The sequence below is a fragment of the Chelonia mydas genome, chromosome 5 (assembly GCF_015237465.2).
Source record: "Chelonia mydas isolate rCheMyd1 chromosome 5, rCheMyd1.pri.v2, whole genome shotgun sequence".
Taxonomy (NCBI): Eukaryota; Metazoa; Chordata; order Testudines; family Cheloniidae; genus Chelonia; species Chelonia mydas.
In genome coordinates this window covers 26,674,201-26,697,808 of record NC_051245.2, presented here as the reverse complement: position 1 = coordinate 26,697,808, position 23,608 = coordinate 26,674,201, and the positions used below count along the sequence as shown (strand labels likewise).

Genomic DNA, 23,608 nt, shown 5'->3' with positions numbered 1-23,608 from the left:
AAACATTTTCCAGGTAATGGTACTAGCATGATACTGGACAGGGGAAAGGTTTTCATATAGAATTCTATTAATTCTTAACAGCGGAATGTCTCAGTGGCCGGTGCAGAAAACTCAAATTACAGAGCTCGGGTGGACGCATTACATCCGTATGCCACATACACGTTCCGAGTGCGTTGTTCAGCTTCTGAGCATTTCTGGAGATGGAGTAAATGGAGTGAGGAAAAAAAGCTCACAACTTTGGAAGCCCGTAAGTTTATTGAACTGTCTTTTATGTCAAAATATTGAACTTGTAAGCCATATGCTTAACAAAAAGAAAAGGAGTACTTGTGGCAACTTAGAGACTAACCAATTTATTTGAGCATAAGCTTTCGTGAGCTAGCTGTAGCTCACGAAAGCTTATGCTCAAATAAATTGGTTAGTCTCTAAGGTGCCACAAGTACTCCTTTTCTTTTTGCGAATACAGACTAACATGGCTGCTACTCTGAAACCTGTCATTATGCTTAACAAAGTTGCCTTATTTTGTAAAATCTCCTTTCTTAGCTCCTGCAAGAGGACCGGATATCTGGAGAGAGAGAAGTCCTGTCAGAGAAACTCTAACAGTCTTTTGGAAGGTATGTACCTCTGTGTGTGTGTGTGTGTCCATTGCTTTTCTTACATATTTTTAATGTCTGCAAAGTTTATAGCCAGTAAATCTAATTGTTGTTGTTAAATATTTTATAGTGCCTTTACTCAGAAAATTAGTGTCCTAAACGAAAACATCATTGTTCCAGAAACGTGGACTATGCTTTTAAAAAAAAAAAAAAAAAAAAAAAAAAGATATTACTAAAAACAGCTGCATATGGAATTAAGTAGGATTTCACAAACAGAATAACTTCCTTAAATTTGTCCCTTTTGAGAGTTGTCTTCAGTGCTCATGTGTTAACTCTTAAAAACATTCTTGCTTTACGGACTTTTTTGCCTGGTAATCCCAACTCTTGAGTATTAGATGCATGTAATCCTGTGTCCTGATTTTTAACAAAAGTTTTTGTTTTTAATGTGATTTGTGCTTTTTTTGTTGCATAGCCATTACTTCTTTCTGAAGCAAATGGAATAATACTGTCCCATGAAGTGTCATGTTATCTGCGAGAGACAATGCTTGAAGTCCCTGTACCCTTGAACAGCACTGAAATAAAACTTGAGGGAAATGATTGTTTAATTAGTGTTGTAGCCAAAAATCGTGCTGGCTCATCTCCCCCTTCTAGGATAACAAGTGTGGATCTTCCAAGTGGTGAGTACATGATTCAAGGATTTAAAATATTCGAAGCTTGTGGAACAGCTGGGTGGTTGTTTTTCAGAAAATTTAGCTGATCTGCGCAAGTAACAAGTGATTTTTTTCAATCTACAGTCACTGCTTTTTTTTAAGTGCAGTGTCTCACCAGCAAATTATACTCATTGTATAGAAGGAAGGCGGCAGTTACAAGCAAGTTTGCTGTGTTGCAGTTTTCTGGACACTTCCCAGGAATAACAAGGGAGAGGCTAAATCTTTGGCACAAATCTTCAACTTTTAGGAGGTTTTATTTATTTCTGTGCCATCTTTTTGACTCAAATGAATATGATTAAATGGAAGAGGATCAAAATAGGTTTTTCTTGCAGTGGAACCTCCTCAATGCTGCATAGTTGTTTAACAGTTTTCCACTCTGTGGGATTCGAACATCAACTAAATGCATCTGTAGTTGATCACATGAAGGGAGAACAGGAGCAGACCACGTACATCACAACATGGTCCCAGTTCCCTCTTGCTCCAGGGGGAAAGTAATCTCTGTCAGCTCTATACCTGGTGCAGATTACTTCCCCATCCACTCCCATTCTTCTGGGTCGGCTGGCACATTGGGTCAAGGCACTGCTAGCTCTCGCCCAACTCTGCTGGAGCGGGGAGTAGCAGCTCTGCAGAAGCTGTGCTTCCTAGCCCCTCAGCCCTATGCTGTGACCTGTTTTAAGGCACATAATGTGACCCATACACCCCATGTGGGCATGTAACAGACATCACAGTTGTGCACTTTCTGTCTGAAGTTCTGAAAATAAAATCACATCTCTTGAGGCAGAAATGTGTTTTGTTTGAGATTGATAGTTGGGATGTCAGTAACCATGATCCCTCATCCAGAATGAGTTTTGTCCTCAGGCTACATAGCCTTCAGCTCCTGTATAGCGACACTTCCTATTAATTTATCACTGCATATGTGAAAGAAAAGGAATTGGGCAGGATAGATAAATTAATGGCATCACTTTAATAACTCCACATCATGAGCAACAAATGTAGCTGACTCTGCAGAATGTAGGGCTCTCTAGATAATTCAGCTCTGTAGCCTGTGACCGAGGGTGACAGCCGGAACTCTGTGATTATTATAGCATAGTACTGGAAAGGTAACATTTGGAAGACTGAATTTCCCTTTGGTGTTACCCAACATATGCTCATTCTGAATTGTCTTCCGAGTTGACATAGGAATTATTTGAAACACGACTCACCACTGACCTGGATTACGCTGTTATACAGTCACTTCTGGCTGCATCCTGTACATGTTTAGAACATCAATAAGAGAGAAACGTTTCTGATGCTCGAGACAGGTTTCATGAAAGAATTGAAACGGAAGCAAAACCTTTGTCATATCCTACTTAATGTGAGCTTTCAACATAATTAAAAAGCTACAATGGAGAAGAAGCAAACTTACTATGTGGGTGCTTATCTGGCCTCCTTTGTGGCAGTATTTGTGCTGCTAGTGAAACGGAAGTCTAGACTGCAGCAAAAACATGCACGTACGGCACTTCAATATCCAGTGTTGTTTTTTGCTGAGAGAATGCTATTGAGCCGGCTGTCAGTAAATTAATTTCATATTAACAAACTTCTAGAAATAAAATACTATGCAAGTGTCATATAAACAAGCACTCTAACTTGTGATTTCTTTGAATGTTCAACTTTTTAGAAACTCTGTGTTTCAGGGTTGTTTTCTTAACAGTTTAAGAACTTGCCCTGTCTATACATTTACCCTTATAGTCACATCAAGTGGAGAGAAATGAATACAAAAAGAGGTGAAATTGACATGGCCTTAAGTGGCAATTCAGCAATGATATTTTCTTCCAAACAATTGTACTGCTAGCACACAGCATACGTTCTCATAGAACACTCAGCATTTACATAGCCCTTTAATATTCACAACGCCTCAGTGAGGAATTAAGGTGTTTCTCTTTGCAACTTTTTTTTTTTTTTTAATTACTGAGGTTTGCCTTTCCCTTTAAACTCAGTCTTGCCTAGACTGGACAGTTTTAATAAAATGTGATGATCCAAGCAAACAGGGATCAAGGCTAAGAACATTGAAACTCAAGGAAAGTTGAGGAGGTTCTGAAGATGTGATGGGGTGTTCAAGTATTTTGGTTGCTCCTGGAGGGGATCTTTAAGACTTACTGGGCCCCACCTGAATAGTGGCCATAGGTGGAGGCGAGGTTCTGTAGGAACTAGTTAACAGCCTGGTGTTTGGGGGGTGGATGGATGAAAGGAATTAGTAGCTGGAGTCTTCTACCAAATTGCTGTCAATTTGAATTAAACCAGAACCCCTGCAACAGAAACTTATCCCCAGAAGGTGGTTTGTATCCAAACCTGAGGATCTGCTGAACTTTTTATCTCCTTTCTGCACTACTCTTGCAGACTTCACTATGGACTTCTAAGCTTGATTTATAGTGCTTCAAAAAGTACAGTATAATTTACTACAATTTGACAGAGCCAGTGGCGTGATCCTCTTTCCGAGTGTGAACACATTGTATGTGTGTTCCCATGGTACCTGTTTTCTAAGAACTGTAGTTCAGGCTTCAAGAAAGCCCTTTGAGCTAAAGATACAGGGCTGAGACCTAATGTTTTTTATATACTGTCTTTATTGTAGACAATGTCAAAACAGAGCTGGCAATTGCAATGGGAAATAGAATTTACATTTCTTGGCATTCTGACCCCAACGTGACCTGTGGCTACACATTAAAATGGTGTATTTCATCTGGATCCGAACCCTGTAGTGTGGACTGGGAAATGTTTCCTTCAAATGCAACAGATGCTGTGATAAAATCTGGTAAGAGAAAATCATTGTTTAAATTAGGCTTTCCAATTCAAAGCTTGCATGGTATACAAAGCTTGCATGTTATGCAAGTGAGTGCCGAAAATTATCAGTGGGAAGGATAAAAGGTACTGTTTTTAAAAACCTTCTTTGTGCTAATATTTCTGTTAACTTCTCTCTCTCCTCAGCTGTCTCCATCTCTTCGTTCTTGATTCAACTATTATTTTCTTTACACTTTCCATAATGTTTTGAAGTTACTAAAAGAAATGTAGCTGAAGCACAAACTTTAGCATTCTGTAAAATAGTTAAAATCCCAGGCAAATCTTCCAGATTCCAAATGTACCAGTCTGGACACAAAGGGGAGGGGTGGGGGAAAAGAATGCATTGGTTTTTTGAGTGTGAGAAAGTGTGAGCTTCTTCTGTTGGCTTGCAATAAGTAGACAATTGACTTTTCCTGGAGCAAGGCACATTCCAGGTATCTAGATGCAGGTGGGCAGGCTAAGAAATAAACAAAAGGCAGGTGTGGTGGGAATAGTGGGGAGCAAAGTGGGGAGAAAAGAAATAAGCAGGAAAAGAGGCATATTTCCTGCTGTCCAAGAGGGCATTACAAAGACTAGAACTTAATAAATTAAATATAAAGGCCCCATCTAGAGCCAACATTTAAGACTCAGTCACCTAGAGCCTCAACCCTACAATGAAATTCTTGTAGTCAGACCCCCGCACCTGCCCGGAGCCCATTTGGCAGCACAGAGGCTCCCAGCACTCATAGGGATCAACCCACATGCATCAGATTGTTGGCTGAAGGTCTGAGCATTTGACTGCGCAAAGACTACTACTGAGCACCTCCTGCAACTTCACCGAGTGTCAAGGGCATGCAGCACTTTGGAGGACTGAATCTTTTGTCATCTCATAGAATGATGGAATAATAGAAATGTAGGGCTGGAAGGGACCTCGAGAAGTCAAGTCCAGCACCCTGCACTGTGACAGGACCAAGTAACCTTGACCATTCCTGACAAGTGTTTGTCCAACCTGTTCTTAAAACCCTCCAGTGATGGGATTCCACAAGCTCCATTAGAAGCCTATTCCAGAGATTAACTCCCCTTATAGATAGAAAGTTTTTCCTAATATCGCACCTAAATCTCTTTTGCTGCAACTTAAGGCCATTATGTCTTATTCTACCTTCAGGAGAAATGAAGAATTATTGATCCTCATCCTCTTTATAACAGTCTTTAATATATTGTGAAGATTCTTATCAGGTCCCCACTCAGTCATCTTTTCTGAAGATTAAACATGCCCAGTTTTCTTTTTTTACCCTTCCTCATAGGTCAGGTTTTCTAAATACGTTATCATTGATTAAATTGTTGTTCTCCTCCGGACTCTCTCCACTTTGTCTGCTTCTTTCCTAAAACGTGGTACCACAAATTGAACACATTACTCCAACTGAGGCATCACTAGTGCCAAGTAGAGCGGGACAATTATCTCCTGTGTCTGGCATATGACACTCCTGTTAATACACCCCAGAATGATGTTAGCCTTTTTTCACAGCTGCATCACATTTTTGACTCATATTCGGTTTGTGATCCATTATAACACCAGATCCTTTTCAGCAGTAGTACCACCTAGGCAGTTCTTCCCCATTTTGTAGCTGTGTATTTGATTTTTCCTTCTTTGATACTTTTCACTTGTCTTTATTGAATTTCATCTTGTTGAATTCAGACAAATTCTCCAATATGTCAGGATTATTTTGAATTCCAATCTTGTATTCCAAAGTACTTGAAACCGCTCCCAGGTTCATGTCACCTTCATATTTTATAAGCCATACTCTCCACTCCATTATCCAAGACATTTGATGAAAATATTGAATAGTACCAGACCCAGGGCTGGCCCCTGTGGGACTCCACTAGATACGCCCTTCCAGTTTGAGAGCAAACCACTGATGATTAGTCTTTGAGTATGGTCTCTTTACCAGTTTTGTATCCACATTATAGTAATGTCATCTAGAACACATTTCCCTTGTGTATGAGAATGTCATATGGGACTGTTTCAAAAGATTTACACAAAATATATCACATCTACTGCTTCCCCCTCATCCCCCATCCACTAGACCGGTAACACTGTCAAAGAAGGAAATTAGGTTGTTTTAGCATGATTTGTTCATGACAAACTCATGCTGGCTGTCTATTACCCCCATTATCCTTCGGGTGCTTACAAATTAATTGTTTAATAATTTGTTCCAGGTATAAAGTTAGGCTAACTGATCTATAATTCCCCAGGTCTTCTTTGTTCCCCTTTTTAAAGATAGGTGCTATGGTTGCATTCTCCAGTCTTGTGGGACCTCACTGGTACTCCAGGAATTCTCAAAGATAATTGTTAATGGTTCTGAGACTATTTCATGGTAGTTCCTTAATTTCATTAGGCCTTGTCACTTAGACATATTTAATCTTATATAAATATTCTTTAACCTGTTCTTTCCCTAGTTTGACTGGCATTCCTTCCCCTGGGTTGTTTAATATTAATTGTGTTGAGTATCTGGTCACCATGAGCCTTTTCACTGAAGACTGACACAACACAGGCATTAAACACCTCAGCTTTCTTGATGCCATCAGTGATTAGCTCTCCTTCCCTGCTAAGTAGAGGACCTACACTTTCCTTCATCTTTCTCTTGCTCCTAATGTATTTAAAGAACCTCTTCTTATTATTACCTTTTATGTCCTTTGCCAGGTGTAACTCATTTTGTGCTTTAGCCTTTCTGGTTTTTTTCTTACATGCTTGTGCTATTCTTTGGTACTACTTGTTAGCATTTTTTCCATGTTTCCACTTTTTGTAGGGTACCTTTTTGATTTTCAGGTCATAAAGAGCTCCCGATGGAGCCATATAGGCCTTTTACTATTCTTCCTATCTTTCCATTGTATTAGGGTAGTTTGCAATTGTGCCTTTAATATTGCCTCCTTGCAAAGCTGCCAGCTCTCTTGAACTCCTTTTTCCCTTAGACTTTCTTCCCCTGGGATCTTCTCTCTCTAAACAAGAGGGAAAAACAACGTATGTTTTATACAGACTTGATTCAAGCCTTGAGCTCATTATTGAAGAGAATAGTCACCCTGAATAACAGTGCTGTAATGGGTATGGCTATAATAACTAAGAAGAAATCAGTTGATGAGCCACTATATCTGGGGAAGGAAATGAAGCACCAGGACAGCCTTGAAGGAAAAATAGCATCTCTGTTAACATTGCAAGTGTGTGTTTCATAATGGAAAGCAACAATTCGTGCTGCTTCCAACGTTTTCGTAATTTATATTTGTTCAACTGTCTAGGTTGCTCTGAGTGGTCAAAATGATTTACTGACTCTGAACTGTGCGAGTAATGGCACACCTTTTGTGTATAAATACAGTAGGGATTAAATAGGGGAAATATTTATCTGTAAATACCTTATGGTCTAATTCAGGGGTTCTCAGCCTTTTTCTTTCCCAGGCCCACTTGTGTCCCAACAGCTGTTTTTCTGCATATAAAAGCCAAGGCTGGTAATAAGCAGGGCAATTGCCTGGGGCCCCAGGAAGCTCAATTGCTCAGGCTTCTATATGCAGAAAAACAGTTGTTTCCTGCGGCTTCAGTGTTCTTCAGCTTCAGCCCCAGGCAGCAGGACTCCAGGGCAGTGGGGCTTCAGCCCCTGCAGTGTGGCGGGGCTTGGCAGACTCCCTGAAACCTGTTTGTGGCCCCCAGCGTGCCACGAATCCCCAGTTTAGAATTGGTGGTCTAATTATTGGTGGTGTTACTTTAAATGTTTTTGTATGAAAATATGCATGTAAAAGCTTAAAATACAACTCTTGCTAAAAAGATTTTGCTTACCAATGATATTCTTCTGCAGCTCTATTTCAACCTGGTGTGAGATACAATTTTTCACTATATGGCTGCAAACACAATGGATATCAGTTATTACAGAATATAACGGGATATATGAAAGAATTGCGTAAGTGCATTTTATTGTTAAGATCCTTTAGAAATACAAGATCAAATAAATATGACTAACCTGTGCTAGTTTTTGCTAGATAAATTAGAAAAAGTCTGAAAGCAGAATCTCCTTACTGCTGAATATTTCCTTTCTCTCTTTCAGTGCCACCAGCCTTGAGAGTTCATTAATAAAGATTTTTAATGTATCACTTATTCACTAATTCAGTGAACTTCCACTCTCTGCATCCTAGCTGGTTCTTATTCTGTTGTCTGAAAATCAGATTGAAATTATTGTAATATTTAATGCGAGAGGGGATACAGACGTTAAAATGGGGATTCAGCCCTAAAAAGTTTGAATAAATGGCAATATGAATTCCACCTTCCTCGTCTTACTCACTTCTGTGACAAATGTGCTCAGTTTGCAAGTCAAAAGATGTTTTTCCCACTGTCACCCCCACAATGTTATCCTGAGTTTTGACAGCCTGGTGATTGGCTTCCATATTGCACATCATCAGCAACACACTCTGCATCCAGATATGCCCTTTGTTGTGCTCATGTAACTGCATTGTCTTCAGATTATGCTGTGTGACACAAGCACCAACTTTCCAAAGTGCCAGGGCATGCTCAACCCCCGGCTCTGCACCAGGCCCCGCACCCACTCCACCCCTTCTCCCAAGGCCCCACCCCAGTTCGCCCCCGCTCCGTCTCTTCCCGCCCAGTTTGGCCCCCTCCCCCGAGCATACCACGTCCTCGCTCCTCCCCTCACCCCCCCCCCCCCCCAGGCCCTCCTGAACACCGCAAAGCAGCTGATCGTGGCGTGCAGGAGGTGTGGGGCGGGAGGGGAAGGTACTGATCCACGGGGCCCGCCAGTGGGCGGAAGGCGCTAGGGGAAGGGGAGAATAACAGGGGGGCTGCGAGTCGTTGCTCAGCATCCACCATTTTTTCCTCGTGGGTGCTCCAGCCCTGGGGCACGCATGGAGTCAGCACCTATGCTGTGTGACATCTGTGCAGTCCCATTTACAGCCAGTATGGTTGCCCAGGGGTTGTACAGGTAATGACAGTTGTACAGGTGAAGACAGGGGTTGTACAGGTAAAGCTGAGGTATAATTTGGGCTTCAAGGAACCATTTTTACTAGCCTTCTGCGGTGTGAAAAGAGTCCATCTGGACGAGAGCTGGGCAAAAAATGTTGGCCAAAACTTTTTTCCCCAAAGAATTAGCTTCAGGTTGACTGAAACATTTTGTGAATTCAGGTTGAATTCACCAAATTGTTTTGGTTGGAAACCAAAACAAAACAAAATTCTGGAAAAATTAAAACATTTCATCTCATCATCAATGTTTTTCTAAACAAAAAGTGTAAATTCTTTTTATTCAAAACACATTTTTGGTTCAAATGATGCAATTTTGCTTGTTTAACAAATGAAAGGTTTTTTTGTTTTTGAATAAAAATATTTTTTTTCAACCTGAAACCTACATTTTCTTTACTTTTTTGGGTCACCAGAACATTTAAAAAAATTGTCTTTGGTTCAATGCAAAACAATTTTTTTTGTTTGGCCAGTGAACTGAAAAATCAGTCATTCACACAACTCTAATCTTGACTGTTGAAGCCAAAGTGAGTGTGTGGGGCTCAGTTACTTTGCACATAAAAATATGTCTGAGTATATTTAATATAGAAATCAGTGAGACACAGTGAATAAAGAAACCTACAATGTTCTTTATATCTAAATCAGTTTTTAGAGTAAAATTGCATTTTTAAAATATGAATGTACAAATCATCTCATTAATTAAAATTCCAGAGTTTCTATAGCTACTGCTATTTGCATTTATATCTGATATATGCTGATATTGATTTGGAATGCCTTAGACATTTAAGGACCACCCCTGCACTCCCTTTTGCTCTGTTCCTGGAAGTCTGAACTCCTCTTTATACTTAATAGCTAGGAGAGTGAAGGATAAATGCATATTTTGGAGCTATAGAACCCATTTCATTTCTGCCAGGTGCTTGGAATAATTTTATTGGAAACTTTCTCTGATCACGTAGTCTGAGCCAAGGTAATACTTTGTAGGGATCATTGCTTGTTGCTTAATGCTATGATGGAAGATGAAATGAAATGTTTACTCTAAACTCTTGTTTTCAACCATTTACACCTCTCTTTAAAAAACAACAAAAAAGCATTTGGACTAAGTTTGTCATTTTTCAAAACAGAAATTGTGATATAATAGATATATAATTTCTTGTTTTGTAAGAACACAGTTGGCTTCTAAAATTTCACTCATGATGGTATCTGTACCTCCAGCTAAGGCCTGTTATGTGAATTTGCCTTGCTATGATCCCTGCACTAGATCCCATGTATTGCAATGGAGACTTGTGACTCCGGCTGGGACGCTGCGGTGCTTTTAAACAGCGTTAATATTTTTCTCGGTGAAGAATGCAGGCTTTGTTGTTACTAAAGACAATTTCTTCAAATAAAGCAAAGTTACAGCCAGTTGAAAACGAGACAATTTCTATTAAGTTGCGTCTTTCTAAATGTTTGCACTAGTTGTATTTATTTTTAACGTGTGTTCATGCTGCAAGCAGGAGCATCTTTTTGTTCTGTTTGTATAGCACCTAGCACAATAGAGTCCTTGTCCATGACTGGGATTAGTAGATGCCCTTGCAATACAAATTAGTGGTGATAATATACCAACAGGGAGGCTGATGTAGTGACACTTGGCTAATGTCACCTCCTTTTTTATTTTTTATTAAGAACATTTTCAGTGTAGTGATCAACATGTAAGTCTTAATAATAATGCTGTAATACTAACATACTCTTAGCATACAATGGAAGGATAGTTGTGTAACTTTTTTTTTTTCAATTCTTTCCACAGCTCCAAAGGTAGCACCAAATTTTACTGTAGAAGAAACCTCTTCAGAGTCAATATTAGTAAAATGGGAAGACATTCCTGTTGAAGACTGCCAGGGCTTTTTAAAGGGATATATTCTTTACTTTGCAAAAGGGGAGAAAGGTACTTCAAAGACTAATTTTATGAAAGAAGGTAAATAAAATATATGGTCCTCATTTTTCCTGTAAACTCCCTGTACTCACTAATGAATAGTCCTTTAGAAACAATAGTTTAATTACAGTTCAGTTGGCATTGTTCAGCACCTAAAATTGGCCTTTAAGAACTGGTGAAGACATTTAAAATACTAACAGCTCATGTGGGCAAGAGTAGATGAACTGAGTGGAATTTCTACTTGACTAGGGTACCCACACCACACAAGTCACCATGACAATGAACATCCAGTCTCTGAGGAAAACACTGAATGAGAAGAGAGTGTGAAAATGGCGAACCCTCCAGAACTGGGTTTAAGAGCATCAGCAGTGTGGTTGGGATAATGTTGTGTTGCCATTGCTCAAACTAATCTCCGTTCTGTAGATAAAGAGAAGGCCAGTTTCTTTCCCTGTCAGTGTGATACTTTTCATTCCATTCATTCCAAGACTGATAATTGTGGTAGTGTGCAAATGATAGAGGAAATAACCTTATAAAATGTAATTGCACTTACCAGAGATGTTCTGAAATGTAATTATATGAAGTCTGTAGCAAATGGTGGAGTTCAGTGCGTGACATCTTTATTTTCAGCTAGCAGTTTATTAATGTTTAGTCTGCCAGGATCCCTTTTCTTCACTCTTTGGCTTGTCTGTACTGAAAACTTAGAGTTAAAATTCGAGTTCTGCTCCCAACTCAAGGTTAGGATTGTGAGTAGGCTTTAATTCCAGTATGGTGATGCTTTTAACTCAAGCTGGCTGGCCCATCAGGAAGTAGAGGCTAAAACTTAAGTTAACACAACTAGTCATCTGCTAACACAATGACTCTGTAGTATGGATGCAGGCTAAGTCTTCCAAGGGCTTCTCACAGTTCCTCCCCATGTGCCAGACAGGACAAACAAGTTCTCCCACAGTTCATTAGGAAAGAATTCATAGAATGGCTCAGCTTACTGCAGTGCTAAGAACCCAGACATACGTCATCCGAAGTCTTAATGCAGCATCAGTGTGGACACAGCAGCTTGAGTATTACTTAGTAGCAGGGCTGCCCTCACTTGAGCTGGGCTAACTTAAGAGGAGTTATGCAAGTGTACATAATGAGAGTTACTTCTGCACTGAAGATATACCCTTTGTGCCGCTTAATTAACACCCTGTTACACGACACAGTAGTGGATTTTCTGCAGCATAATTCTGTACGCATGATTTCGCTCCATTAAAAAGATTTTTTTCCAGTTTAATATGAAGTTTGAGTTGTGTGAACATATTCTAATGTGTACATTCCCTATCTTTTTAAACACAAAACAAAACAGGGTCTCCTGAGCTAACAGTTAAGAATATTACTGACCTAACAAAAAAGTCTTTGAGAATACTTGATCTTCAAGGCAAAACAAGTTACCGACTGGACTTACGAGCCTATACCGTTGGTGGAATAGGCCCATCGAAAGACCTGTATGTGGTGACAAAGGAGAATTGTAAGTTGAACATTCCTGTTCGCTAATACTTGTAGCGTGGCAGTGCTTAAGTCAAAGAGCATCATGATCTTTATCTTGGACTCATCTGACATCTTTTCCTGCTGAGCTATCCCAGGCCTGTTATCCATATTTTTAAATAGCAGATTGGGGGAAAAAATTAACCTTACAGCTGTTTAACTGTTACAGCTACTATGAAGCTCATAGTAATTAATGCTTGTTTAAAATCTTCATCTACTCATACATATGGATGGGGTCTGAACTCATAACTGCTCAAAAGATTGAAAATGACTAAATCCACCTGAGGATGGGGTTGGGGGGAGGAAAGGGGGTTACGCAGTTTGGAAAGAAGAAGTGCATGAAACAACTCTGCCCAGAAGGCAAAACAGGCAACTTTTGTTAGGGGAGAAAAGGAGGAGATGCTCAGTGATCTTAAAAGACTAAACTAAGTAAAAGGCAATGCACTTATGCAACATGTAATTAACGTGTAGAAATCACTGCCACAGAATAGACAAATAGTTTGATAATTTTAAATAGCCATCTAAAATACAATAAACACTAGAAGTTATGCTCTCTGGGATAAACTTTGCAATCAGGCCTATCACCATGCATCTGAGGCTTAGTACCAATAGGGGATCAAACAGAAACTTCTTCCTTTTCTACACACTATTTCACAATTGACTAACTGGGAGGGTTTGTCTTTTGCAATGAAGGATGTGATATAGGTCACATTGTAGGCAGATGGGGCTTCATGAGCCTCCACTGATCTATAAAGTGGCCTGTAATATCTGGGAATGTTACAAAAGGGTTGTGAGCCACGAACTTTGCTGATAACTTTGAATATCTCTTACTGTTTTTCTTTATTTTTTCCTAGCCGTGGGGTTGATCATTGCCATTCTCATCCCAGTGGCAGTAGCTGTTGTGCTTGGAGTGGTGACCAGCATCCTTTGCTACCAAAAGAGGGAATGGTAAACGCTCATTTTCAGTTAAATTCTGTTTGTTTTTGTTGAGTAATTTATTGCCTTCCTGGGGCGGGGGGTGGACATGGACCTCACCTCTCATGAGTGCCTCTGGTCGGCTGGGGGTGGTGCTGCAATCTTATTTTCCCCCTGGCACCCCCTGAAGGCTGCCGACCTTGCTAGGCAGGTTTTCAGTGGCCCAGCACTCCAGGCAAGTCACACACAATCTAAAACGGACAAACCCCTTCTGGGGTACTCAAGTGAAAAACAAACATAAACAAGTCTTCCAGTTCCCTGGCTCAAACTGGACTCAGCCCATTCTTCCTGAGGGTGCCTTCTCTCTTCAGTCCCTGTTGGGCACATTTAAATCTAGCTCCCTTTCTTGGGCTTTTAGTAAAGAATCGTTTACCCTCTTCAGGGTTTAGGCCACTTCTCCACTGGCTGGTGGGGGAGAGGGGGCCCAGGCCCACCTGCTACTCTGGGCCCCAACCCAGGGACCCTGCAGACAGCAGCCTCGTGCTGCTTTCCTTAATAGTTGCTGCTGCATTCGCTGGGCTGTTTCACACTCGGTCTCATTGCCTTCACCTATTACCTTAGGGTTACAGTCCTTGGGTTCTCTCTGCCTTATCTCTGCTTGAGCAGAGTCTCTCCCAGGCCTCCTTCCCTGAAGAGTTTTGCAGCCTTCCTCACCCTTCTGGTCCTAACCACTGACTGACCTGCTAAGCCCCTTCAGCTGCTTTTAACTGAGCCTGTTGGGCTCTGATTGGTTGCTTCCTTGCAACCTTTCTAGGCAGGCCTGGAGGACCCACCTTCACTGCTCCTGCAGGGGGCCTCAAAAGGCCTGGTACCCCCTGTCATGCTTCCCAAAACACCTGAGGATTTCAGTGGGCTTTACGCAAGACTTTTGGGTGAGGGTAAGTATTATTCCCATTTTATAGTTGGGAAGGATAGGAAGGAAGGGAGGCGCAGAGAAGTAGCGATTTGGACACAAGGTCCCACAGTGAGTCAGTGACAGAGCCAGAAGAACCCAAATCTTCTGCTCATTGTCCAATGCTCTTAACCATTAGCCTGTGTGTAGGGAGCAGTACAAGATCTCTTAGGAGCCTCTTTCCCTCCACCTGAGGCTGCATACAAGGTCAGATGAAGAAGAATCCTAATTACAATGTGTAGAATTAGGCATACTTTTATTTGTGATCCACCCACAATCAATTTACAGTCCATCTTCAAGCTTTCAGAAACCTGAAACTCCAGTGGAAGCATCAGAAGAGTGTGTGTGCATTTTTTTACATGCAGCCCAAAGCACAACTGTGTAAAGTGAAAAATTTGAACAGTTAAAGTTTATTAATCCTGTGTTGAGGATTATGACCTGATAGTAACATCATGACTGTTTTTCTTGCATTCTTATTTTGACATGCTGAACCTTTGTTGGTAATTTTGAAAATTCCTTAAATTTTCTCTATAAAGGATTAAAGAAACGTTCTACCCTGACATTCCAAATCCTGAGAACAGTAAGGCATTGCAGTTTCAGAAGAATATATGTGAGGTAACCTTCATTTTAACTCAGTTTTTAAGCGTCTAAAACAGTGGTCCCCAAACTGTGGAGCCCGGGCCAGCCCCCGGAGGTGGGGAGGGAGCACCACCCAGCTCTGCTCTGGCCCAGCCACCAGCCCCTGGCTGTAACTCCGCTCCCGGCCTGAGGGGTGGGAGTGGGGGTTGGGGTGTGAGAACACATTCTATTACAGGTAAGGAGGGGTGCGAGAGGGAAAGTTTGGGGACCACTGATCTAAAATGTACAGTTGCATCAAGAAGATATGTCCCAAGGGTCAGTAGAAGTGATGATATGGTCTGTCTTATCCCTAGCTGTTAATTTCCTTCCTCCTTGCATTGGCAGCAGTGCGAAGCGAGGGTATGGCATTCTCGCCAGCTCCCTTCCATGCCCACTACTAACACTTTGTAATTGGAAGTAAATGGAAAGGCAAACTTATCTTTCTTGCGTAATCTACTCTGACAGCATTAAAGGGAAATAGTGGTTGGTTTTATATTAGAAATATTTTTTGGCAAAATTTAGGAATAGTTTGAACTTGCTAAAATATTTTAAAATGAGCTGAACATCAGATATACAAATAGATATATGGAGAAGCTGGGGAGTTGAATAAGTTGAATAGTTTTTTAAACAGTAAACAATTGCTCTGCTGCAGTGTACAGATGGTGACACTTCTCTCAATTTAACTAAGCAAACCACAGTACAATATACTGTCTATATAAACTAAAATAGTATTCAGTTTTCTTAATATCAAACTCTTTTGCATTATCCTCACTTTCTTGCTTTTCTTGTGGCTTATTTTTAGGGGAACACAGCTCTTAAAACCTTGGAAATGAACCCTTGTACCCCGAATAGTGTGGAAGTGGTGGAAACACGATCCACAGTCCTTAAGACAGAAGACACAGAAATTGTATCCCCTGTAGTGGATAGTGAGCTTCCTGAAGATGGGTCTGACCCAGAAACAGGAAGCCACGTGGTAGTGTCATACTGCCCACCAATCATTGAGGAGGAGATCTCCAGTCCACTAATAGATGAACCTGTGGGATCTTCTCAACTCATTTATATTGACATTCAGTCAATGTATCAGCCTCAAATTAATCCAGAGGAAGAGCCAGAAATTAACTTTATCACTACAGCAGGCTATAAGCCGCAAATGCAACTGCCAATTAATTCTATGAAAATGGAGAGTCACTCACCTACAGAAGAGGACTTAGATAAAACTGCGGGCTACAGACCTCAAGCAAACACTAATGTCTGGAAGTTAGACTCTCCAGACTCTCCTATATCAATTCAAAGCAACAATGAAAATGGATCTTTTGGAAGTCCGTGCTCCATTAATTCTCGACAGTTTTTGATCCCCCCAAAGGATTATGAAGACTCTCCCACCCCTAATAACACAGGGTGGGCCTTTACAAATTTTTTTCAGAACAAACTAAATGATTAACAATCATGGTAATCGTCATTTCATCTGAACCTGCCATTCAAGAAGTTCTTGTTCCTAGTGTTGTCATAACAGCATGGGTTATCCTTGGAGACAGTCGGCAGCATTTTTTTTCGTGAGCTGAATGTTACCACATTTAAGTTAAAGTGTTAATGTTCCATTTTAATACAGGCTAAAAACCCAAAGTTATAGAAACTCAATTGTTACACTACGAAGACATAGGAGTTTTGAGGCTGGATCTCCTCGGAATCCTAGTCAAAGAACTCTGTCTCCTTTCAAGTTGTGTTTCAAAATCAATATGATCTCATACAACTTGTTACTTTGAAAGGGGTTCTGCTTCTGTTGTTAACTGGTTCTTATTATGAATATTCAGAATGACTAAATCCAAACCAGTTTACAAACTGTCTAGATGAGGGTGATGGCGGTAGGCAAACTTTTAGTCTAACAGTTGGAAATTACATGCTTAGATTGGCAGTTAATTAAATCTGTTACCTAGACATTACAATTAGCACTTCAATTTGTGCTTAAAGTCCCACGGGGAAAAATATCATAATCATTTAACACTTTAAACAATGGCTATTCATGTTTGTTGTTTGATAACCAGAACACTAGTTTCTGTACCTACTGTACAATGTTTATTCAATATCTGACTCAGGGGTACAAACTTGGAAAATGAGTATAACACTGATTTAAACCTCAACAAGAACTGCAAAATGTTTAAACTTCAGCATTAATTTTTTAAACCTTAAAACACTATATTTTTTCTCTTTTGGTTAAGGAGGTAGTATTTCCTAACATATTGCACTAATGTGTTTTGTATTTTATAGCTGCAGCTCCAGATCTGCTACCTCAAAGAGGTGACGCATCTTTTTCTTCTAGAAACACTCGTTTTGACCATTATTAGTCTAGAACTAAAGTGCTGTGAGCAGGCCACCCAAATGATTCGTCTCATTCTTCAACAGTCGTTGGTTGCACTCACCTATCAGTAGAGACTGCTCCATAGATTGCATTTAATAGCACTAGCTGCCCAGGCAGATTTGCTCCGCCAGTGAGAAAGGTTGGTCTTTATCTGTAATAGTTCCCACCAACCAGGAAGACTCCGTGGCTAATCTCCAGAAACACTATCTACCAAACAGAGCACTCTTTCCAAATCTTAGGTGGAAACATAAGGTGGGATTTCTCTACAGGCAAGGGGGATCCCACGTAAGCTAATGCCACTAATGATTTTTAATAGCTACCTCCCCAGCACTGGTCACCTGATGTAATGTTCTAATGGCAAGATTAGTGTTTGTGTATGTTTTAAAGAAAAGTTAAAAATCATCATCTTTGAGTATTTCTGCTTTCACACCTGCGTCACATAAACCTGCTATAAACAGCTCTAATTGTAACACTTCAATGTATAAACATTAGGTTGTGACAGATGTATCAAAAGAACCAAGCCATTACTTCATTGACTTTGTTTTTTAAATGCTTTATAACTTAAATCTGTTACTAATTGTTAAAAAAAAAAAAGAAAAGAAAAAAAGAATAATGGAGGGTCATGAGATACAACATTGAAGGAAAACAGAGTGTCCTTAAGATCTTAGCTGAATCCTTTTAAGGTCTTGATTTCAAGCATTAATTTGTGGCTCCTCAAATAATTAAATTGCAGAAATAGTTTTCTAAACCAAGCACTGAGAGAGCCAGTCCTGCTGAATTTGGTATCAGACCCACAGCTCTGAAGTAGTCTGAGCAGATCAGGAAGACGGGTCTGCAAAACCATACACATCCACTACATGTGGAACTGTAATCTGGCCACCCATCAGACAAAAATTACCTTAAACCTGTTCACAGCAATACATACTAAGATTCTGTATCTGCACCCACTCTTTTATATACTTCAAAGGTGGCATAACTTACCATGATCTATGTTTGGCTGAGTCACTTGGATAAAAATGAATGTCTTTCTCCAAATGTTCCCTATCCTCTCTTAAACCAAAAAACACTGGATGGATCAGGTATTGATTTTTATGTGACGTAAGAGGATCCTGATGATCAGCTTGATGAGGCTTGAAAGGCAGAAAACAAAAGAGGATATTAACCTCTTCAGATCTGATTTATGGTGAAGGCACATTGCTCCATCAGGATATCAGTGAACATCCTGTCCTCGGGTCCACTCTGCAAATGTGGGGAAAAAGCAATTCCACACCTTGGTCTATTATCAGAATTCTCATTGACTTCCCAGATGTGTGCAGGGTACCAGCTTTTCTTTCGGTAACTTCAGGTAACTTCAAAGGTTGGGCTGTCAAAGGACAGTAGATTCTTGGAGATTTTTATCCCAGGTTATAATGCAACTGACTTCTGAACTGTTCAGAATTAAATTTAATCTTTCTTGGGATTTCTGTACATACCTACAAGTAACTCACTTCCTAGACATGGTAGCTAAATGAGAAACTCCACAATTGGGAATACCAATTGGAAGAAACTCTGATGGTGGCCTTACTCAAACTCTTCTGGCTACCGTACAATTTTTGTTAAGAAATGCAAGTACGTGCCCCAAGGTCTTTCATCTCCTGAGCTTCATATCAGTAAGATCTTCAGGAAGAGGCATAACAAATTAGTGAAGATGTCAGCCAACCTTTGGGTCTGAAAGGGTAAAATAGGATTGAATGACTAATATTGTTAAGTGATTGAATTTCTTTCCAAACCTGTGCAAATGTACACTAATTGCTGAAGTGCCTTAAAGAAAAAAGTAGAGTAGTAACTAGTCTTCCACACCAAGGTTACTCTCTATGCATGGTGCTGTTTAACTTCCATAAACATTAATGGGGGTTGTGAGGATAAAGCCACATGTTTCAAATGAAATTAGGCTCCTTAACTGATGTCTTGTAGCTTCCCAATGAAATCCCTTTGTTAAGATAGGGTCGTTTTCCCGTTTCTGAAAAGCTTCTCATATAATAGAAAATTTTGCAAGACATTTATCTTTTTTATATCTCAGCCTTTGGATTTATTAAAAACTTATAGATATTTACTTTAAAGTGTGTGTGTGGGGGCGGGGGGAGGAATAAATGTTACTTCCGAAAGGGAGTTGAATTTAATAATAAGGGATTCTGTCAACACACACTATCACTCTTTTTTAGACCACGGCTAGTCTTTCGGTTTTAACACTGTTCAGGCATCTAAGAGATGTTAATGTGTGTTTTGCTTTTTTTTACATGTCAGGCAGTTTAATTCTGGAGCAAATAATTTATGCTGCTGCTTTTTAATTCTGAGCCATGTCTGGTTTGTAGGATTTTGTTTTGTGGAAAGGATTTTTGTATTCTCTCCATTATTGAGCATCGGTAGCATTTGATTTATTTGTGTGTACTCTCTAGTCTATGTTCATTATTTGTGTTGTATTGACTGATACATGGGGACGTGGAATCCTAACTGATATGACATTTTAATTAGGGTTGTAAATTTGAATAGCCTATATATGATATACCTCACAAAGCTGGTTAATATACCATCAAATGTAGTAAGCTAACGTTACAGATAGTCAGTGAATTTTTTCCTCTGCCACGTGTTCTCTGCATATGCAGGCTTAGGACCTGATCCTGCAAACATTTACTACCATATAGGCCTCACTATGGTAACTAGTCCATTGAAGTAATGGGACTACATACAGTAATGAGCACCACATCTGGTAGAAACTGCTTGCAGTATTGTCGCTCAGATTGAAGTCAATTGGCAGATTCAGCATATTTCTTAGAGTATGTCTGCACTTCGAGCTAGCAGTGTATTTCCCAGCTCAACATACTTTTGCCGGCTAATGTCTCCTTGAGCTGGGAATCTTACCTCCAGCGCAAAGTGTAGATGTATCTTTTGTTTTACATGGTGGGATGAGGGTGTTAGTTTTACAGGGAAGTGGGATAGGGTACTTCTTTCCCTCTGAAGTAGAAACCTGGGTTACTCTGAAGAGGAAAATACAGGCCTCTGAACAAAGTTCACCTAAGCAAAGCAAGTTTGGGCCTGATAACCATTTGATGCAGGTTTATATTGTGTGATCCCCTGAGACTGTCCCTCTGACCCAAGTTCAGTTGAATGTGAAATTGCTCAGAGAGGGAGAGTAATTGCAGAATCAAAGGAAATTGTATGCATGGGAGGGGGCAAGATATTCCAGAGAGAAATGTAACAAGATCATCAGTGCTATATTTTTAGTCAATTTAATTATATTGCTTTTTGTTTATTGTACATATTAAATACGCTACAGTAATAGATGTGACTAGCATTCAAAAGCTATATTGGAAATATAAAGGAAAAACATGAAAATTGATTAGACTGGAAGAATCAAATGGATAGCTGTGCTGTGTTTTACTATAATAAATAGCTAGCATATCCTAGCTTCTCGTGTAAATAAAATAGTATTCTCAGTTCCAAAGTAGAGGAATTTTGGGAGAACTTTAGTTCAAATGATTTTAATATCATTTCTAATTTTTTTAAAGGTCCTAAATTATTTATGCAAATATATACTTGTACTTATACTGTACTTCCATATTGTATAATAAGTCATCTTGAAATTCCAGGACATTTTATCAGAGCGCCCCACTCTGGCATATGACGTATTAGAGGTAGAACATTTTCTAAAATGCTAGAAAGGGGAATGCTACCTGCACTTCCCACAACATGGTTACATTGTGGTTCATGTTGTTGCATGTAAAATATTGACTTGTGCAATTAATGTTTAAATGGATGCTGTTAGCAGTTGTTCTTTAGACTGTTGTAGTTTTTGTTTCAGTAACTCTCCGTTCTTTAGAGAGGAACAAGAACCCCAAATCCAAATACATTCAGACTTCGGAGTTTTTGAAATCCAAGCCCAGATACAGCTCCAAACTTCGGTGTGTTTAAAGATCCAGTTCCACATCCTGAAGCTTGGGCCCATCTGTTATTTTTTAAATGTCCTCATAGCAGCTGGAAAATAGTTCCCTTCATCATAATTATTTTCTTTTCCATTTGTCTAACACTGGATTTCCCCCAGTGTTTCTAACATAGCCAATGTCTGTGGTTCCTTTTTCATGTTAGGCAAACAAGTATCAAATGAGGCTAGCAGGAGTGATGTTTTGCAGCCTTAGAAATTGTCCCAGCAGGTGAAACAATAGTTTTGCCCACAAAATGGTAGCTAATTTCTCTGCAGAAGGGAGATGAATATCCACATGAGTTTCAAACCTTGGCAGACTACATTTTAAGCCTAAATTATTTCACAGGCTCCTTTTTATTATGTACCACTTAAGGAGATATTGCTAGATAAAATTTGGCAGAGTTAGGGTCTGTGTAATAAGAAAAAAATCAAAAGCTAACACCAACAGAAATATTTTCACGATTTAAACAGTTCTAATTGGAACAATTTTTTTAAAACAAACATTTGCAACTCATATTGCCGCATTTCACTAAGGCATGAGAACTAAAGAGTATAATCGATTAGAAATTGATTATAAAGAAAAGTTGCTAATTTATTTTCATTGTTCAAGCTCAGAAAAATTCAAAAAGTAATCAGTTTAACTAGTGAAAAATCAAATTGAATTAGCAAAGGGCTTCCTTTTACTTTAGATTATTCAAGAGTTTGTAACATAAATAAGAAAATGAATTTTTAAATACATTTTTAATCTGGCAGTGTCTCTTTATGTAATAGTAAAAAGTGAATGAGGATGCGTAGTACTACATTTCATAGAGCTCCTGGAATGCTTGCAAAGCAGGTCGACTTTCACTTTTGACTATTTTGATTCAGATCTTGCCTAAAATCCCACCACAATGCAATGTAATTTCAATTCTTAACTTTATCCTATTGTGGTGCACAGATAAAACGTTCTGGTAGTATCCTCCAGGTGATGAGAAAAAAATAGTGTTATACTAAAATGCTGTTGTTTAAAAACACATACTGTGAATGGGTTTAGTGGGTTTTTTAGGTCTCTTTTATACCATATTTTTTTACAGCCTAAATATTATGTTTAGAAATGTTTTATGTTTTTTACATGTATTTCAATGGAATCTGTTTATAACACTAATGAAAGCATTGTCCACTAATTTCAAATTGTAAAGTATGAAGTTAGTTCTGAGAATAAATGAAGGTGAAAAAGACGACAGAGAAAAAGACAGTCAATTTAACACTCTTCCCTTTACATTGCTTCTAATTTAGAAATTTACCAGGACAGTTTTTTGCTGAAATTGGCATACATTTCCAAATCTGCTATGTATTTAAAACAGAATAATCACAAGGCACTTTAATAAATAAAGTTAAAACGCACCAAGTAAACAAAATGTTGATTCATGAAAATGTATTAGCAGACAGTTTTATTGAATGGGCATCTAAACAAATGCATGCTTGGAAAGAGAAGTGTGACATCATGTTGGGAAACATGATAATATGGTATGCTACATTTATAACTAACCTAGTACTAAGATTCCACCTTTTTTGCATACATTTTAAGCTAGTTTGCTTGGCTGTGTAACTCTTGACATATTGCTTATGTCTGTTTAAAAATATGCATGTATTTAACAGTTTTGCCATAGTATTGCCATAGAATTTAATAAATATATTTTCTTACTCTATTATAGGTTTGAACATTCTTTGCTTATGTATTTTTTTAATTGAGAGGGTCAAGTGTTTCTGTTTGGTATAAACTGAGTTACTTCAGCTTTACACCAGTATAAATAATGACAGAATTTGGCCCAGGGTGTTTAATAAATCTGCTACTGACCTCATGGCAATGTGCTCCATTGTTATGTGGCTTATATCAGTTCAGTTGACATTTCTGGTTTCCTGCTCCACTGGGCTGGTAGGAACTGAGAGATGCTCCGTACCGCCTACTGTATTATGAAGTTCAGAAACAAGCTCCTAAAGAAACTCCTGTCACACACTGACATTTAAAGACATATTTAAAATTAGTTGCAAGGCCTTAGAAAACACTAAATCATATGGACAATTAGTTTTATGACAGATTTCTAATCTAACTGTTGGGAGAGATTATTGCATCTGACCCCCAGAAAAAAAAATATTAACTGAAGCCAAAAGTATGAATATGTCAGTGTGACGTTCTGGGTTCACCCAGACTAGTAAGGGTTTGGTTACTGTTTGCCTGGAAACCCTGGGTGTCTTGTAGCTGTGCAGCTTTGGTCCAGAGCTCTGACCTCAACAGACTGCC

At 39.3% G+C, this 23,608-nt stretch overlaps 1 protein-coding gene and 1 long non-coding RNA gene across 4 annotated transcripts in view; one reads left to right on the top strand and one right to left on the bottom strand.

The window, feature by feature from the left end:
• Window positions 1-23,015, top strand: part of LIFR (LIF receptor subunit alpha) — an 88,393-nt gene extending 65,378 nt beyond the window's left edge. For all 3 annotated transcript variants that reach the window (XM_037902698.2, XM_037902699.2, XM_043547425.1), the window contains 10 exons: window positions 82-247; window positions 541-611; window positions 1,063-1,267; window positions 3,909-4,088; window positions 7,936-8,037; window positions 10,885-11,052; window positions 12,350-12,511; window positions 13,383-13,476; window positions 14,932-15,010; window positions 15,816-23,015. In XM_037902698.2, coding sequence (XP_037758626.1) covers window positions 82-247; window positions 541-611; window positions 1,063-1,267; window positions 3,909-4,088; window positions 7,936-8,037; window positions 10,885-11,052; window positions 12,350-12,511; window positions 13,383-13,476; window positions 14,932-15,010; window positions 15,816-16,454 — 1,866 coding nt within the window. In that variant the 3' untranslated portion in view covers window positions 16,455-23,015. The remainder of the gene's footprint in view (window positions 1-81; window positions 248-540; window positions 612-1,062; window positions 1,268-3,908; window positions 4,089-7,935; window positions 8,038-10,884; window positions 11,053-12,349; window positions 12,512-13,382; window positions 13,477-14,931; window positions 15,011-15,815) is intronic.
• LOC122465996 lies at window positions 13,617-14,163 on the bottom strand. The gene is made up of 2 exons (XR_006291173.1): window positions 14,060-14,163; window positions 13,617-13,694 (listed from the first exon to the last, which is right to left on the bottom strand). It is a non-coding gene; the product is annotated as an uncharacterized LOC122465996 (long non-coding RNA).
• Window positions 23,016-23,608: the final 593 nt, after the last annotated feature.